Source organism: Stenella coeruleoalba (assembly GCF_951394435.1).
Source record: "Stenella coeruleoalba genome assembly, chromosome: 10".
Classification (NCBI taxonomy): Eukaryota; Metazoa; Chordata; class Mammalia; order Artiodactyla; family Delphinidae; genus Stenella; species Stenella coeruleoalba.
The window spans coordinates 20,777,361-20,796,248 of NC_137156.1; the positions used below are offsets into that span (position 1 = coordinate 20,777,361).

The following is an 18,888-nucleotide window of genomic DNA, read 5'->3' on the forward strand; positions in this document are numbered from 1 at the left end:
TGAGCAAAGTCTCTGGTACCAATGAGCCCTATTACTGTACGGCCCCTCTTTTCACCACACCCTTCAGAGCAGTTCTAAAACAATCGGCGACTAAAAATAGTAAAACATAACATCAGCCAGAAAGGCTTATAAATCCCAAGGGGGTTGGTGGCAAAGTAGAAAGATCTCACGTCAGGGTCTGTGAACTCGGCAGACTTCCTGCTTTTAGATCCTCTGTGCTGGGGTCACAAAAGAGTTTACTGAATTATTAAGTTGTCCCTTCGTTTTATTGCTGTAAAAGAAAAATATTTTTCCTACTGTCTCCCCTCCCTTTCAGAACTGAGTGCAAAAGACACCGGCAATCTCACGAGCTTCCTCCCCGGATCTACGGGGCGCCACCTCCCACCGCAGTTTCACTTCTCAGTTTAGTCCAGTCTGAGTTAACTTCCTCACCCAGATCTCCGGAACCGGCAGCTACGGAGGGAGCTAGCAGTGCATATGTGCCTGCTGCATGGTGAAGCGAGTGGGAAGGGTCCAGGCCCAGGTTTTTTCGGTGGAGGGAAAAGAGACGTGTGTGTGTGTGTGTGTGTGTGGTCAGGACTGTGCTTCATAGCTCTCACACCCTGTCTGCTTTCTCTTTCGCCAGACTCCATGTCAGATCTCCGAAGATCCAGGATGTGAGGTGAGTGAAGGCCCAGGACAGGAACCCTGGGTCCTCAGAGGAGGGGACGTCCTTCTCCCCGGGAGCAAAGCACCCCTGGCAGAGCGGAGCCTAGTGTGTCTCTTGGGGGAGATAACCTGCCAAAGAATAGAAGTCTCCGGAAGAAATTCTCTACGGATCCAAGAGAGTGGTCCTGGTTATTAGAGGGACATAGCCTATCCAGTAACTTTAGTTGAATCCCTGCTTTTAATTCTGCCACTGTCAGTTCAAAGGAAAAGCCACTCTCTTCCTCCGTCCTCTGCTGCCCTCCCTGACAAAATCCCAGGAATGGGGAAGCAGGGAACAGGGCTAGGTTCACGAAGCAGCCGGAGCAGTGGGTGAAGGGACCGAGTCCTTTGTTCCTAGTCACCCCTCCTTTGTCTATTAGTTGTCAGGTCCTTGCTGGTGGACACTAGGTGTCCAGCACCCAGGATCCTATAGAGGCCCCACCTTCCCCATCTGCTTCCCACCTCCCCACATCCTGGGTTCTGCCAACCCCCTGTGTTCCAGTCACCCTGAACTTCTCCTGAGAGACAAGTCCTGGCCTGAAAAGATAGATGGTCACTTCCCTAGCTCTCCAGGAGCTCTGCACCCCAGGACCAACCCCTTCTCTTCCCAGCTGTCTTTCCAATTCTCTTTTCCTCAGGTCAGGGAGGGCAAAAAGAACTTGTTGGTTTTTCTGGTTGTCTTTTTTACTTTCATTATCATCCTGGTTGGGTCTCCACTGGGGACTTTATTAACCTGGTGTCTTTTGTTCTTTGTGGGGTGGGAGTGAGGGTTTAATTAGAGTCAAATTTAGGGAATTCCTGGCGGTCCAGTGGTTAGGACTCCTCGCTTTCACTGCCCAGAGCTCGGGTTCAGTCCCTGGTCGGGGAACTAAGATCCCACTAGCTGAGAGGCGCGACCAAAACAAACAAACAAACAACAACAAAAAATTAGAATCAAATGTGATTGTCTCAATGAAATCCTTCATAGACCACCCAGTTACCTGGGTTACCTGGATGTAAGTGTTACTACCAGTTATAAAGAAATAACTCTGGTACTAATTATTCTTAATATTCATTAGAGCAGGAAGAGTTTGACGATCCCTCACTGAGTTCTCGCTCTTGCTGCAACTTTGGTGAAGAAGTCTGCCTCATTTCTCTATCTCTCTCAGTGCTTGGTCCAAGAAAACTTTTCACAATAATGGAATGTTCTCTATCTGGGCTTTCGTGTAGCCACCGATCACCTGTGCCTATCAAGCACTGAAATGTGGCTAGTGGGTGTGAGAAATGGAATTTTAAATTCTATTTAATTGTTATTAATTCAAAGTGGCCACATGTAATAGCCACTACCATATTCCACAGCACAGCTCCATTTGATGCGTCTTCTAAATTCCAATCTATTTCTCCTCTCTAGAGAGAAGACCACGTGACCTGTGGAGGCAAGTGGCAGCTAGTGCGTCGGAAAGAGGCTCAGACAAGGTGAAGTTCCATCACTGTGGGAAAGTTCTGGCTGCTTCATCTCTGCCTCTAGATCCAATATTAGAGATTTTCAGGAAAAGCCATGGCCTCAACCCCAATCACCAAGAAGATGAGGGAGGAAGCCACTTGTTCCATCTGTCTGCAACTGATAACTGAGCCAGTGAGCATCAGCTGTGGACACAGCTACTGCCACTTGTGCATAGTGAGCTTCTGTGAGATGCATCCATGGCTGGACATGTTCTCCTGTCCCCAGTGTCGGATGCCATTTAAAATGGCGAGCCTCCGACCCAACAGGCAGCTGGGAAACCTCATTGAAGCCATCAAGGAGATGGACCAGGAAATGTCATGTGAGGAACATGGAGAGAAGCTCCATCTGTTCTGTGAAGATGAGGGCCAGCTCATCTGCTGGCGCTGTGATCGAGGATTGCAGCACAAAGGGCACACCACAGCTCTGGTGGAAGATGCGTGCCAAGGTTACAAGGTGAGTGGTGGGCCAGAGGACCTTGGCGAGTACCCGGCCTCATGTTGCCCCCCAAGACCTGAAATTATTTAGCCTGAAACCCAAGATTAGGATCCTGAAATATAACTTTCATCATGTCATTCTTCTGAGAAGTAGTTTATGATGGGTCCTCACTGAACCAAGGCCTGATGGTCACTCTTGTCCCTATCCACTCTTGATGAACTCCTCCCTGCCCTAGAATGCCATGTGCTCCGATGCACACCTGCATGTTTTATTGACTCACACCGTCTGTGTAATCTGAGAAAGCACAATGTGCAAGTCCATGGGATAGAGTCTGAAAACACAGGGGACGAAGACACACCCCCTTTTAGGTATCCTACAGTCTAGTAGGGCAGACAAACCAGCAAAAAGCCTGCCTGAAGTCCCCTGATTTGGATGGTGGAGAGGAGCACCAAGGGGTGTGGAGTGGTAACTGAGGAATCTTCCCAAAAGTGACTCTTGAAGAACACATAAAAAGTAACCAGATATAGAAGTATGGAGCAGAGAGAGGGCATTCCAGACCGAGGGGCCCACTTGCACAAAGGCACAGCTATGAGAGCGTACCTGACTCGCTGTGACCAGGCCAGAGCGTGTGTGCAGGGAAGGCAGGTGATGTCATGGGAAAGGAAGTCAGGGCCCAGAACTTGGGATCCGCTCGGAGTCTAAGCCCTAGCCCAGAGTAGTCCTGGCCACGGGGGGATTTTCATTTGCACAGTGAAGGATCAGGTTGACATTGAAAAGAACATTCTGGTACTGATACAATGAAAGGAATACCAAAGAGTAAAATTTAGATTATTCCTATAAGAAAGGGGAAAGGGAGCAGTTCCAAGCAAGATTCAGGAAGGGGAATGAGTGGAAGGGTTTGGAAGTGATTGGTCGTGGAGTATGAAATGGAGGGAGAGGTTTTGGGCAACTCCTGTTTATCACTTAAAAGCATATTAAGGAAGGCTGACCTTTGCTATTGTGGAACGAAGGAGGGGGCATTGTCCTGCTGCCTTATTCCTTCTCTGCCCTGGCTAGATTTGAGAAAATTGTCGTCCCCAGTGTGAGCTCCTTATTCCCTCCCCTATGACGTGGAGGTGGTCTTCTATTAAGGTTCTGGGTCCTTCATCAGGACACGTCAATACTGACCACCACTCGGCACATGGCAGCTCTTCCTTAAACTCCATGGAGCAGCTAATTACTGTAATGGGGATATTCCCATTGGAATTATTTTCCCACCAAGTAGTAAAAGGAGCAGCACGGGGTGATGGTTCTAAGCCTTGAGAGTCAGACTGCTTAGTTTGAAATCTTAGTTCTGCTACTTATTAGATGGGTGACTCTGAGCAAAGTTATGTAATGTCTTCATGCCTTGGTTTCCCCGGCTATCAGTGGGGATAATAGTGGTTCCCTTTGTCTCCAACATACATGCTCAGGAGGTTGTTATAAGCTTTAGGGACATTAATACGTGTAAAGCTTAGAATAGCACTTGGCACATAGTGAGGGCAATACAGTCTTTTGCTAACAAGTTCTATAGAGCCCTTTCTTGAGAGCACGTGAGAACTGAGTATACCTATTGGCTTTAGGACAAGAGCCGATTCTTTTTCTTTTTAAATCAAGATAAAATTTCTTTTTTTTTCTAATTAATTAATTAGGCTACGTCGGGTCTTGGTTTCAGCGTGCAGGCTCTAGAGTGCACAGGCTTAGTTGCTTAGTTGCCCCGCGGCATGTGGGATCTTAGTTCCACCCACCAGGAATCAAACCTGCGTCCCCTGCATTACAAGGCGGATTCTTAACCTCTGGACCACCAGGGAAGTCCCAGAGCCAATTCTTTCAGTGTTGACCACAAGTAGCAACTTGGTTTAGCTTAAACTTGCTTTCCATGAAAATGTGAGAAACTATTTTGAAAAATAACCTGAAAGCTTCATATGGATACTAACTCATTTTTAAAGGGCTTCATGATACCATTCTTCAAAAGGTCTCCAAGCTCCCCTCCTCCATTAACTGTTTCTAACAACTTCAGCTGGCATCTCAGTCTGTCTTTCCTTCCTGACTCACCATAATACATACAAAGTTCCATGTGTGCCAAACACTCTGATATTGGTTCTGTTTGGGTCAGCACATTACTTCATAAAATCTTTTTAGGTGATTTTTATCTTGTTTTATGTGCAGAATTTCCCTGGCAAGACTGCTGGTGGTGGATAGAGCTCAGGCTCAGGGTCAGCTGGGATCACAGCCCAACCACCCACCAGTTACAGCATCTTGAGCAAGTTATTTACCCCCTTTCTAAGCTTCAGTTTCTGCGGCACAGAAATGATGTTAAAAATCCTACTAACTGCTCAGTGTTGCCAAGGGAATCAAATATGTTACTGCCTATACAGCCTTCAGCATGCTTCCTGGTAAAGTGTAAGGACTCAATACATATTCAATAGTCAGGCTATTCTAATAGTCTTGGAGGGCTGGGATGCTCCTTAGGTGCCCAATGAAGAATTGTTGAATTGAAAAGACTTTATTCACCCAATTTTTCCTTCAGGAGAAGCTCCAGGAAGCTGTGACAAAATTGAGGCAACTGGAAGAGGAATGTATGAACCTGAAGGTGTTCACGGCAAAGCAAATAACCGAATGGAATGTAAGAGTTTGGGTTTATTGATCTCAAGCTAGTTTCCGTCCTAGAGCTTAGGTACAGGGGATGATTGAGCAAAGCATAGTGATGGCTTATTCTCACTAAACCAGACCAAACAGATAAAACCCAAAGAAGAAAGCACATTTGTTTTTATGTCTCTCGTTGTCTAATATCTATGAGAATTTATCTCCAACCCCTTCAACCTTTCAGTAGTAACCGGCTAGGATCCCGAAACCTCAGTTAGGAGAAGCAGAACAGGTGTGCCCATTTACCTAGAGCCCTTCTTGACTGGGTTTCAGTTCTTAATATCTCCAAGTACCTTCTGGATTTGAAGGCCTTATTAACCGTATTGCTTTGGCACATGTACCACAGTGCAGGGTATGGCTTTCAGCCTTACAGGTTCAGAAGCCACCCTTTGTGAGCACTAAGAAAACAGAATCACTCCAGGTTGAGGTTCGTATTACTCAAGCTCATTAGACTGAAGAAGGAAATCTATCTGATTTATAAGGAGGGCCAGAGTGCTCCAAGAACCTACACACTTGGCACTGTAGCCTCTAGGGTCTGAAAGACTGTCATGGCTGACAAGCCTCCCCGTGATCAGAGATGCATTCCTTTATGGAAATATTTATGTAATTAATCGGCTTACAGTCAAATCCCACAGGCCAGTGAGCCATTTTGCCTCCTTCAGAGGTTTCTTCCAACCTTCCAACCTCTGCCTAATCCTTTGTGTACAGTTGTTAAACTTGAACTCCCAGAGGACAATCTTGCTTCCCTCATTTCTGGGATCTTGGGCAATGGGGAGGATCTCGATTATAACGAATACATATGGAAACCCTGTCAATGACACTCTACCACAACATCACAGTCATCAAAACACTGCGTAAATTGAAAAAGCACTCATGGAAACTGCAATTCTCATCTCCCCAAATGAAAGCTGAGTCCGACAAGGTGTACCATTTGGTTTCTTATACGTAAGGATGAGTAGGTGGACCCGAGTTGGTGGATGACTATTTCGTAGTTAACTATGACAAATGCCTGATACCCAGACCTCCCGCTGCTGAGAATCATGGACTCTCCTAATAGCCTGGTTGTCTTAAAGTCCAGTCTTGGTGATGTTCATTACAAGCTTTTGCTTCAAGAAATTCCCTCAGACTCAGAGCTTCTTTCTTATATCCTGAATAAAAACTCATTTTTATCTTTGTCACTGATAAAGTTTTTAACCTTGGCCCTAGTCCCATGATTAAATTATCTAGCACTCCTGCACCTTGGCTGAAGAAGGATATTAATAAGGTGATAACCTCTCCCACATCTGAGTACCTGCCTTTCGGGCATGACTCTGCAGTGGGCAATTTGGGACGTTCTTCCAGCTCGAATGATTCATGGGAAAATAATATTATGGTAGCCGAGCAAACGTTCTTTTGTGTATGTATGTGTTAAAATATGCATAATGAAATTTACTGTTTAACTATTTTTATGTGCACAGTTCCATTCCTTCTTCCTCGTAACTCCTGGTAACCACAATTCTACTTTCTGTCTCTATGAATTTGACTATTCTAGATACCTCATATAAGTGGAATCATAAAATATTTGTTCTTTTTTTTTTCTGGCTTATTTTACTTAGCATAATGTCTTCAAGATTCATCCATGTTTTAGCATGTATCAGAATTTCATTCATTTTTAAGGCTGAATAGTATTCCACTATATCTATACACTGCATTTTGTTTATCAGTTCATCCAACAGTGGACATTTGGTTGGTTTCCACCTTTCTTGGCTCTAGGAGAAGATAGAAGTTCAGAAAAAAAAAATCCAGTCTGACTTTAAGAATCTCCAGAGCTTCCTTCATGAGGAAGAGAAGTCTTACCTATGGAAACTGGAGAAAGAAAAAGAGCAGACTCTGAGGAGACTGAGGGACAATGAGGCCAATCTTGAACAGAAGAGCCATGAACTCGAGAGCTACATCCTGCAACTAGAGCATAAATGTCAGGGCTCAGCCCAAAATCTGCTGCAGGTAAGGCCATGCACTTGGAGAAGGGAAGGAAGGTATCTGTTCCTGAGCTTTTAGGAAGAGAATGGTGAGGAAGCATGGGAAGCTGGGCGAGGCCTGCCTGTTTCACTCAAAAATGGCACATTAGCGTAGGGAATTTAAAGTAATGTTTCTTTTGGATACACAGCAATATTTGCAAGGTGGCCTTCACTAGTCTACAGAGCGGCTTTAGGTGAATCAGAAAATATATAGATATGGTGGGTTCCTTGGCCAAATGGAACCATGGGATAACTTTTGCTACCATTTGCCTCTGTCCCATGTTCACAAAACTCTGACTGTCAAACTGTCTCCTGAAATACTCCTCCAGATGACTGGTGGGTGACAAAGTGGGGCAGCCAAAAGAAGGTTATGAGTGATAACCTTCTCCCTGATTTGCTTGTAGAGCCCTCCAGAGCTCTTTCGGGGCCTTCTTTCAGCTGCATAATGGATCCAGCCCATTAAGACAAACTACGACTGGAGCTGTTTTTTCTATTGCCCACTCATAGAACTGGAGGTCACACTGTAGCCTGAGAATGTAGCATGACTGTCCCACCACCATGTGATACCTGCTGCTACCATCTTAATGGCCCATCACAGGGGCTATGCATGGATTCACCACTACGGACCTTTGCAATGAATGGTCTCTACTGTGGGCTCACTCTGAAGGAAATTAGGTCACTGAAAGCAAGTCTTTCCAGAGGGAGCATGGGCAAAGCTCTTGGCCCTCTATCCTAAGCAGCCCGCAGGTAGATGTGATTGCAGACACTGCAGCTCTCCACAGAGCACAGCAAGGAAGATAAACATTCTGATATGCTGAATATCCCAGGGGGCCGGGATGGAAATCATTCTATCTGGGTATCCATCGATATCTAAGGCCAGGGTTACTCTCTTTACTTCTTTGTAAGGAGTGTTTATAGAGAACAGCCCCACATGCCAAGTCCCATGAAATGCTGATGTTCCCACACTTACATTTTGTCTTTCTCCATAGGATGTGAAAGATACTTTGAGCAGGTGAGTCCTGGACAAATGCAGGAGGGAAGGGGTGTGGGTATATAGAGCTGAATGGAATTTACCACTGAAGAAATCTTGGTCTCTGCTTATTCTAGGAGTTGGGCTGTGAAGCTAGAACAACCAGAGGCCCCCTCTTTGGACCTTCACACTGTGTGCAATGTTTCTGAGCTTTACTTTGATGTGAAGAAAGTGTTAAGGAGCTATCAAGGTAGGTGAAGAAACCCTAAATGCTACGGACAGAGGGACCTTAAGTGGTAACCAAGTTCACCACCTATCCCTGGGCAGGCTCACAGCCAGAGGGGTCATTCAGATCTTTTCAGTTGAGCTGTCACCCTCTCCCTTGTTAGTTTGCTCCAGTGCTTAGACAGGGACATGGCATGCTGGTTACCTGTGCAGACCCTTCAAATTCCTGCTCTCTCACTTATCAGCTGTGTCATTCCAGGCAAATAACCTCCTCAGTTTCCCCATCTGAAACATGAAAATATTAACAACTCTCACTTCATTGGGTTGTCGGTAAAATTAAATATGTCAACATGTGTAAAGTGCTTAGCAGTGTCTGGGACATAGTGTTTATTGTTAATATTTTGGTCAATTCTCAGAGCAATGCAAGAAAGGGAGGTGAATATTATGACGGTGGTCCAAATGTTTTAGGGCCTTGGCCCAGATAACACAGATGGTAAATGTTAGAACCACGACAGAAACCAAGTTTACCAGTTCCAAAGCCTGAGCTTCCTGCTTCTTTGATTCTCTTCATCAGTGCTTGCTATATTTCCACCATCCCTTATCCACAATTACAAGATTCCAAAAGTTCTGATAACTGACAATTTTTTCATAACTTGTTTGGCTGCAAAATTGGACCTAGCCTAAAATGATTTGGTGGCTGTATTAATTATCTATTGCTGCAGACAAATTTAGTGGTTTAAAGCAATACACATATATTATCTCAGGTTTTGTGAGATAAAGCTGGGCACAGCTTAGTTGGGTCCTTTGCTTAGGGTCTTACAAGGCTGCAATTAAGGTGTTAGCCTGGCTGTGTTCTTACCTGGAAGCTAGACTGGGGAAGAATCCTCTCCCAAGCTCACTCAGGTTGTTGGCAGAATTTATTTCTTTATGGTTATGGGACTTAGGGCCCTGGCTTCTTGCTGGCTGTTGGCCAGAGGCTGCCCTCAGCTTCTAGAAGCGAGCCATCAGCTGCTTGCACATGGGCCTCCCAACATGGCCAATTATTTCTTCAGAGTAAGCTCAGGAGAGAGTCCCTAGAGCAAGTCTGCCAGAAAGATGGAGACTTATAAAATGAAATATAGTCACAGGAGTCACATCCCATCATTTTTGCCATATTCTATTGGTCAGAAGCAATTCACAGGTCCTGCCCACACTCAAAGGGAAGGAACTGCATAAGGGTATGAACACCAAGAGGCAGGATCACGGAAGGCTACCCTTGTGTCTGAGTGACACGGTGGCCGAACCTGAACTGCACTGATATGAGATTATTTAAAGTCTTTATTTATCCCACTTAGTTTGCATTTATGTTTTACTGCAGAAATATTGATGCATTAGATTACAAGACAATGCCTTAGACCCTTCCAGGGGTGGGCACATAATTTAGAGTGTCTGTATTGTTTGCCTTTATAACATCAAAAATATTCTGAGGGCTTCCCTGGTGGTGCAGTGGTTGAGAGTCTGCCTGCCGATGCAGGGGACACGGGTTCGTGCCCCAGTCCGGGAAGATCCCACATGCCACAGAGCGGCTAGGCCCCGTGAGCCATGGCCACTGAGCCTGTGCATCCGGAGCCTGTGCTCCACAACAGGAGAGGCCACAACAGTGAGAGGCCCGCGTATCGCAAAAAAAAAAAAAAAAAAAAAAAAATCTGAATTTCAAAACTCATTTGGCCCCAGGGGTTTTAGATAAGATTATGAACCTGTATTCAGTTTCCCCTCAAGTTAACAAGAACAAACAACAATAACAACTACCAAAAAATAGCAACTCTGTATTTGATCCTGTACAGATGCAAGGAAGGACTTTATATAAATTATGTCCAGATTAAACTGAGTTGACTTTTCTACTCTTATCTTTCACAGAAGGCATTACAACATGGTTCAAGTCTATCTGTTTCTAAAATGAGCTCATCTTTTAACTAGATAATTCTTCTTTTTGAAACCCTCATTATTAAAGCTTTTCTTATTAAAAAAGTAATATAAATAAATTGTAATCACTCAAACAGTATAGAGAGATACGAAAAAAAGTTCAAGGTTTCTCTTACCCTTCTGCAGGTAACAAGACCTAGGTCTTTCTCTATGTTTTTACAAACATTTAATACATAGATCGTCTCTTCCTATTCACCCATTGCTTTTTAAAGCTGTCTAATATTCCATAGTACATCATAACTATACGTAACCATATTCCTACCGATGGAGCTTCAGGCTGCTTTCAGCACTTGGGTATTATAACATTTGCAGCAATAACTTTCTAGTCCATGCAACCTTATATCCTGGTGCTTTCATTCCTGTAGAGTGTATACCTAAAGCTGGGATTGTTGTTAATCTTAACGCATGTTACCAGATTACTTGTTCCAATGTAGCAACATGCGCTCTCTCACCAGCACCAATAAAAACGATTCACACATACTGAACACTCTTTCTGTGACAGATGAGAAGAGCTTCACGTGTGTTATCTTGTTTTACACCACAAGCCTCTCTGTAGGTAGCATTTTTTCCTTTATAGATAAGGAAACCCAAACACAGAGAGGTTACGTGACTGTTGTAAATTCCCACAACCAGCAGGTGGTAACTCAGGTAGTATCTCTCTAGAACTCACTCTCTTAATCACTCTGCAATGTGGCAAAAAATGAAAATGATGTATTTTTTAAATCATTGTCTTGTGGAGTGGCCGCTGAAGGTATGTGTAGTTGGTTTTTGTTTGTTTGTTACTATTACACACAATACTACTGTGAACTTTCTTGTCCATGCTTTCTTGTGTCCTGTGAATGGTTTCCCCTGGGGATATACCTTGAATTAAAAATGCTGCTGTGTAGGGATGCACATCTAATTTTACTAGATACTACAGATCTTGAAATTGTATCACTTTATACCCTACCATCATCATAAGAGATCCCACTGTTTCACATCTCCCTCACTCTCTGCTTATAATTTTTGGCCATCTGATGGATTTGAAATGGTACCTAATTGTGGACTTAATTTGAGTTTCTCCAATGTCACTAGTGAGGTTGAGCTTCTTTTAGTAAGTCCATTAGCCCTTCAGGCTTCTTCTGTGTTTTAAGAGTTTTTCTTTTGGGTTCTTTTCCTTATTGATTTATGGGAGCTTATTATAGCCAATATCTTCTGTTATGCGTATGGCATTTTACATTTTCATCCTATCTTTTGATGTATAGAGATTCAAACTTAGAGTAGATACATTTGTCTTCAAGGTCTATGACTTTTGTTTCCAAAGAGCTCGGGCATCAACCATCTTTCTAGTGGTATTACCAACCTGTAAACATTTTAATTTCTCAGCTTGGTTTTCCTGGATCATTCAGGGAAGACTAATGAAGCCCGAAACTTTTGTGAGTCAGGCTCATGATAAGGACTGACTGAAGAGAGTTTAATAAAGGGATTATTTACAAAGAGGAGGATTTGGGTGATCATCAAGGAACAGTGAAGCAAACCAGGGCTAGGAATAGGTAGGGAGGCATTACCTCCCCAAGGCTTCGGTAGCAGATGGAGGGAGCTGTAACCAGAGGCAGAGGAATGCAGACCCTCCAAATCATAGCTAGTGGGGAGGGACTTGGGGCACTAAATACTTCTAACTCTATTTCTTTTTGCCCTGTGGTCTCCTCTAGTGCTTCTCATTGGCTTAACCAAATAGCAGTCAGAGGGAAGGGAGCCTGGTTGATGTGTCCATAGGGGTTGGCCTTCCTGGACACAGAGCAGGCTGGAGAAAGGTGGGGAGTGATCTGGAGGGGCAAGTGGAGAACATCCATCAGTGGAAGTGTTTCCTAATGCTTGATTTCCCGTATTGCCACAGCCCAAATGATCAGAGTTTAACCCAGTAACACAGTGGTTTGCTAACTCTCTTGCTGGACCACCCCATTACCACCTTTCATTTTTAAAATTGCATTGCTGGCCAGTATCACACTTTATCTACTTTTTTATGTCTTACTTGACTCTAGTCAGATATTTTTCATGTGTATTAGTCTCTTGTGTGTTACTTTATACTAATCCCTATAGAGCATTACCTGAAGCAAGAAAGAAGAGCTTACACTTAAAAGTCGGGGGACTAGGTGTATGTCCTGAAGCCTGGGTAAAATTTTGGGTTTTCCAATGACAAGCTGTGACATTAGTTGTGTCATTTTCCTTCTCCGATCCTCAGTGTTAATGGTAATTAAGTAGAGATGATGAAGGTCTCATTTCTGCTCCAACATTCCATGATTCCTAGAAGTCCTACAAGGGAGAGGAAGGGCTTTGGAGAGGACAGTAACCATGTTAACTCTGGTTAGTTCTGCTCCTTGGCTTCTCTGAGTGACTAAGATGGTGATGATGTTGAAGATGATGATGATGAGATCATTATTATTACTGCCGTTTACAGGGCACTTACTATACACCAGGAATTTTACTAAGCACTAAGCATGCATTAGCTCCTTCAATCCTCCCCACCATGCTTGGTGACAGATACGATGATTTCCACTTTATATTTAACAGAACTGAGGCTTGGAGAATGATTTGCCTAAGCTCACAACAGCTAGTAAGAGACAATGTGGTACATATATACGGTGGAATATTACTCAGCCAGAAAAAAGAACGTCATGATGCCATTTGTGGCAACATGGATAGACCTAGAGATGGTCAGACAGAGAAAGACAAATATCATATGATATCGCTTATATGTGGAATCTAAAAAAATGGTACAAATGAACCTACTTACAAAATAGAAATAGAGTCACAGGCATAGAAAACAAACTTATGGTTACCAGTGGGGCAAGTGGGGGGAGGGATAAATTGGGAGATTGGAATTGACATATTTTCACTACTATATAAAAAATAGATATCTAATAAGGACCTACTGTATAGCACAGGGAACTCTACTCAATACTCTGTAATGACCTATATGGGAAAAGAATCTTAAAAAGAGTGGTTATGTGTATATGTACAACAGATTCACTTTGCTGTACACCTGAAACTAACACAACATTGTAAATCAACTATACTACAATAAAAATAAAAATAAAAAAAGAAACAATGCTTGGATTTGAATGCAGGCTGGTTTTTTTAAAAATAAACTGTGCTCTCAGCTACAACAATCATGTCTTTTTTTCCCCCCCCAGTCAGCGTGACTCTGGATCCAGATACAGCTTATTACGAACTAATTCTGTCTGAGGATCGGAGACAAGTGACTCGTGGATGCCCCCAGGAGAATCTTGATACTTCTTCTAGGAGATTTAGTGCCTTACCCTGTATCCTGGGCTGTGAAGGCTTCACCTCAGGAAAACATTACTTTGAAGTGGATGTGGGAGAGGGAACTGGGTGGGATTTAGGAGTCTGTATGGAAACTGTGCAGAGGGACACTGTCATGGTGCAGACGCCTCAGTCTGGATTCTGGGCCATCAGACTGTGCAAAAAGAATGGCTATGTAGCGCTTACCTCTCCCCTAACTTCCCTTCAGCTAAGGGAGCAGCCCCTGGTTGTGGGGATATTTCTGGACTTCGAGGCTGGAGTTGTATCCTTTTACAACATGACCACTGGTTCCCACATCTTCACCTTCCCAAAGGCCTCCTTCTCTGACACTCTCCGGCCCTATTTCCAGGTCTATCAATATTCTCCTTTGTTCCTGCCTCCCCCAGATGAGTAAGGGAAGGAGCAAAGTCTCCTCCTTGATTTAACTAGCATAGAGAGTATAATCTGAATCCCACGAGGACAGAAATGTGGTCTCTTTTCTTCGAAGCTATTTCCTTGTACCTAAAACAGTGCTGGGTTTTTAGTGCATACTTAATAAATCTGCATTGAATAAATGACTATAATGACTGTAAAAATACCCCAAGTGGTCAGGCTGAGCTGGGGAAAAGCAAGATAATAGCGATGATTATGCTTTGTCCTCTCCATCCCTCTTCAATGGGTTCAGAGTTTCGATTTCTAAGAGTCCTTGAGTGACCCAGGAGGGTGACTCAGAGACCAGGAGGTCTGACTTCTCCCAGTTTGTTTGGTGCCATTTAAACTCATAGATGGGGGATGAGGAAAAGCTGCAATTGTCTCTGTCAACTGCAGACAAGAGCATGAAAATCAAAAATGCAATGACTCATCTAACCACTGACATGATTAATAATCTGAGCCATCAATAATCTGATGCAGTAAGTGTGGACGGCTACCAGACCTGGTGAGATCTGCTTGAGCAATAACCACCCTCCCACCCCCATCTCAGAAGCCAGTTGCAAGTCCAGGTTGTCACCTGTGCTTCTGACTGACTGGCTATAAATTGGAGGTTCCCATGATCCCCTCTTTGGGTTTGATCATTTGTTAGAATACCTCACAGAACTCTGAGAAACACTTTGTTTACTGGTCTATTATGTAATAAAAGATATGATAAAGGATACAAATAAACAACCAAATGAAAAGATGCATAGGATGAGGTCCAGAAAGGTCCCTAGCACAGGAGCGTCTGTCCCCATGGAGTTCGAGTACATCACCCTCCCAGCCTGTGGATGTGTTCACCAATTCTGAAGATCTCCAAACCCTGTGCTTTGAGGATTTTTATGGCGGCTTCATCATGTGGGCATGATCAACCATCAATTTAATTTCCAGCCCCTCCTCCGTTCCCAAAGGCTAGGGAGTGAGGCTGAAAGTTCCAAGCAACTATTCATGGCCTGGTCCTTCTGGTGATTAGTCCCCATCCTGATCTATCCAGGAGCTCACCAAGAGTTGCCTCATTAGAACAAGAGACATTCCTATCACCTAGGAAGTTCCAAGGGATTTAGGAGCTCTGTACTAGGAACCAAGGGAAGAGGCCAATGTGTGTGTGTGTGTGTGTGTGTGTATATATATACATACATATGTTTTATTATTATTTCACAACATGTTAATAAACTTTTGTTTTTCTCTTGTTAGTCTTATTTACAGGTCCCTGGTTGGAGAACCTAAGGTGGGTAGAGGAAAATGATTGTTTCCTCCCCTATACAAGCAACCCCAATGTTATTGTTCTCTGTCCCCATAGTCCAAGCACACGTACCCACTCTGGAGCCTCAGACCCACTGGATAACTGAGAGACCCCACCTTCGTGCAGGATAAGTGAAGGCACCATCTGGATATTGCTAAGTTCATCTCTACCTCCAGGTGCCCTGCAGTCCTGTCTTATCCAAGTATAGTCCTGCCCAGTGAGGGGTGGCCTCCTTAAAACGGTGGCAGGGCCTAGAGTGCTTTGCTCAGAGAAAATTCTATGTCCTTAAACACTTAAATTGCTGACCAAGAAAAAATGATGATAAACATTCAACTAAAGAAAAATAATTTTAATTAACAAAATAAATCTTTGGAAACCATAGGATAATAAAGATGAAATTACAAGTTGATTGTGGTGCAGGCAAGTTATAGAAAGAAAAATAAGCCCTATTTGTCCTTATGGGTTAAAAATTCTACTATATTAGATAAACCATTGGCTGCTCTAATAAAGATTTTTTAAAAAGGAGAATACAGAAAAAATGGAAACATGAAAAAGCATATACTGGAGATAATTTTGAGAACAATTTGAAGAATTATGTGCATATAAAACTGAAAATCTTGACTAAGTGACTTTTTAAAAAAGAAACTAAAAGACCTAACTGACTGAAGAAGGGGAAAGAAAATCGAAACAGACTAATACATACAAATGAAATTCAGAAAGTTACAGAATTCCAATTAAATAAGGGGAAAAAAGCAAAACAAATAAAGAGCACATGGATTTATGGCTGCATTTTTTTTTTTTAAGGATAGCAACTCATTGTACTGCTGAAGACTCAACTAAGTTCTATAGAATAGAAAACCCAAAAGGATAGTGGCTGAAACAAGTTGATGTCTCTCTCATGTAAAGGCCGTCCAGATGGGGAAGTGTAGGCAATCCAGAAAGTCCAGGGCTGGTATGGCAACTCCACAAAATCGCCGAGCCTTCCAGCAACCCTCCCACCATCCCTAGGTTCCAAGACAGCTTCTAAAGCTCCAGGCATCGCACCTTCATTCCAAGAGGTAAGATGGAGAAAGAGATTCAGAAGTTGAGCAAAGGGCACGTATCCAAGAGTTATCTTTTACTACCTACCCTGCAACCTTCTGCTTGCCTCCCATTAGCCAGAACTTAGTCCAAAGCCACCTGCCACCTTGGTGAGGCAGTCCATGAACTCGGGCAGCTTAGCTCTACATTATTAGAATCCTGAGCAAGATTCATCAGAGAGCTACAGGGAGTGTGGCTCCCACACCCACCCAGACCAATGTCTCACGTGTCCAGTCTGGAAAACCCTCAGCATCTGGTACCTATTTAGCCAGGAAACAAAAGAAGAGGGGCCCTCTGGTGCCCCCTCCTCATACCTTTTTGACACTCCCTCCCCCTGTAATTGCATGAAGGGTCAGGTATGTGTGGGGTACATGGTGCTACGGCAGAGGACCAGAGACACAGGCAGGGAACAGCAGGAATGACAGGATAGCAACTGAAGGAGGCAGAGGAACATAAACAGTCTAACTGACACAGAAAGAGACTCTTCTCAGGTAAAGTCCAAACTCCTCATAACGGCCTAGAAGGCAAATTCTGGCCCCGCAGACCTTGCCTTCCTGGATTAATAACCTGTTCTTCCCACTTCTCATTTTCCATATACAGTGGCCTTCTCTTCGGTCCTAGACAATGCCAAGGTCATTCTGGTCCAAGAGCCTTTGAGCATAATGTGTTCTAGGTTGAGAGTAGTCTTCCCCAGCTTCTTCTGAAGCCGGGTGAGCTCATTTTGATCACCAGCTTGGCAGACACGAAGTGTTAGGGAATTAACATCCCAGGAGTAAAACGTCAACTGAAGATGGAATGGTGTGGATGGATAAAGCTTCAACCAAATGAGCTTCAGACGAACAATTCTGAGACGCCATCTACACAGTGCCTCCGAGGACATCCAGGGAAATGAAAGCAAGTGCTCAAAGTGGGAACCAGGTCAGGAATGCACCTGTGACTGCCTTTCCACCTTCCCTGTGCTACCACCCTGCATTCTGGGGTCACACCTTAGTTACCACCTTCACCCACAACCAGATCTGAGCTCAACTTTGCAGAGACAGCAACCACTGCTACCTCCCCCACTCTTGTCCTCTTTCTATATATAAATATATGTATAGAAAGATATAGATATTAAATGACTAAATTAACAGATATTTATTATGGAATACTGTAAAATACAATAAATTATACTCTCAGTTCTAAGGAATGAACACTCCTACTGTGGTGGTAATCACCTTCCCCATACATATATTTGATCTTGCATGTTTTTCTCAGTGTGAGCATTCCCCCATGGCATTACACATGCTAATATGTGGTTTTAAATGACTGTAGCGATCTCATACGCTCAGGTTGTTTCTTGCAATTATAACTTATGTTCAAATGAACATCATTGTATGTAAGTAGGTTTTCACTTCTCTTGTTTACCTCAGGGTTTCCGAGTTACAGTATATGGACATTTATTTTAAATACTATTGATATATTCTTATCTCCCTCTTTCCCTTTCCCCCACTTCCCCTACCCACCTCTTCTGTTTCCATAACTCTCACTGTCATCAGCCAACCCCTCCAGGAGCTGGGAACCTGGAGGGGCTTTGATAATGTGGAAAACTATGGGCTGGTGAGTCAGATGGGAGAACCTTTCCGAGGAGATGGGAATGGAGAATGCTAAAGTTTGCAGGTGAAAACATCACTGGAGCCTAGACCACTTCATTAATCCCCACTTCTGTTTCCTAACGTAGGAAAGGGAGGGATATAAAAATGAAAAAAAAAAAAAAAAAGGAGGGGGGAGGGGAGAGAACAAGGAGCTGGATGCATCTGGGATTTGCTGCAGAAGCGTGGTTCCTTCTCCTGAAGGACAGGCAAAGCTGTCACTGTCCTAGAAGACTAATTCATGGCCATTCACTAAGCACGTGACAAACCACCCCCAAACTTATTTGCGTAAAACTACTACCATTTATTCACTTACAATTCTGTAGGTCAGCTGGTGGTTCTTGTAGTCAGGGTTGAATCCTGCTGGTTCTTCTCCTGTGTCTCTATCAGCTGGAGAGTCAGCTGGCGTTGGGTAATATAGGATGGCCTCACCTGCAAGTCTGGCAGTTGGTAGGCTGTTGACTGGGTGCTTCATTCTCCAGCAGACGAGCTCAGTCTCTTTCGTAACATGGGTGTTTCAGGGCTGTGGGAGAACCAAGATGGGGACAAGCTGCAACGTGCTAGGCTCTTTTCAAGCATCTTCTCAGGTCACATTTGTTAGATCACTCGGCCAAGCCCAGATTCAAGGGACAGAGATATAAACTCCACCTCTTTTTTTTTTGCGGTACACGGGCCTCTCCCTGTTGTGGCCTCTCCCGTTGCGGAGCACAGGCTCCGGACGCGCAGGCTCAGCGGCCATGGCTCACGGGCCCAGCCGCTCC

At 43.9% G+C, this 18,888-nt stretch overlaps 2 protein-coding genes across 3 annotated transcripts in view; one reads left to right on the forward strand and one right to left on the reverse strand.

Moving 5' to 3' along the window:
* The window catches only part of SLC17A2 (solute carrier family 17 member 2), a 67,846-nt gene that overhangs the window by 41,989 nt on the left and 6,969 nt on the right, over positions 1-18,888 (reverse strand). The gene's annotated exons all lie outside the window — the stretch shown is intronic.
* Positions 386-15,376, forward strand: TRIM38 (tripartite motif containing 38). Of its 2 annotated transcripts, XM_079934651.1 has the most exons (8): positions 424-523; positions 626-661; positions 2,078-2,623; positions 5,154-5,249; positions 7,022-7,252; positions 8,256-8,278; positions 8,374-8,486; positions 13,597-15,376. In XM_079934651.1, the coding sequence occupies exons 3-8, from the start codon at positions 2,225-2,227 to the stop codon at positions 14,118-14,120; spliced, it is 1,386 nt and encodes a 461-aa protein (XP_079790777.1). In that variant the 5' UTR covers positions 424-523; positions 626-661; positions 2,078-2,224; the 3' UTR covers positions 14,121-15,376. The 2 variants fall into 2 exon arrangements, with proteins under 2 accessions (XP_079790776.1, XP_079790777.1); XM_079934650.1 differs by having other exon boundaries at positions 386-661.

Excerpts from the sequence above, each read along its gene's own strand:
- TRIM38 (XM_079934650.1), top strand. The coding sequence starts at position 2,225 with ATGGCCTCAACCCCAATCACCAAGAAGATGAGGGAGGAAGCCACTTGT. Across the intron at positions 2,624-5,153 it reads ATGCGTGCCAAGGTTACAAG|GAGAAGCTCCAGGAAGCTGT; the intron begins GTGAGTGGTGGG and ends TTTTTCCTTCAG. Across the intron at positions 8,487-13,596 it reads AGTGTTAAGGAGCTATCAAG|TCAGCGTGACTCTGGATCCA; the intron begins GTAGGTGAAGAA and ends TTCCCCCCCCAG.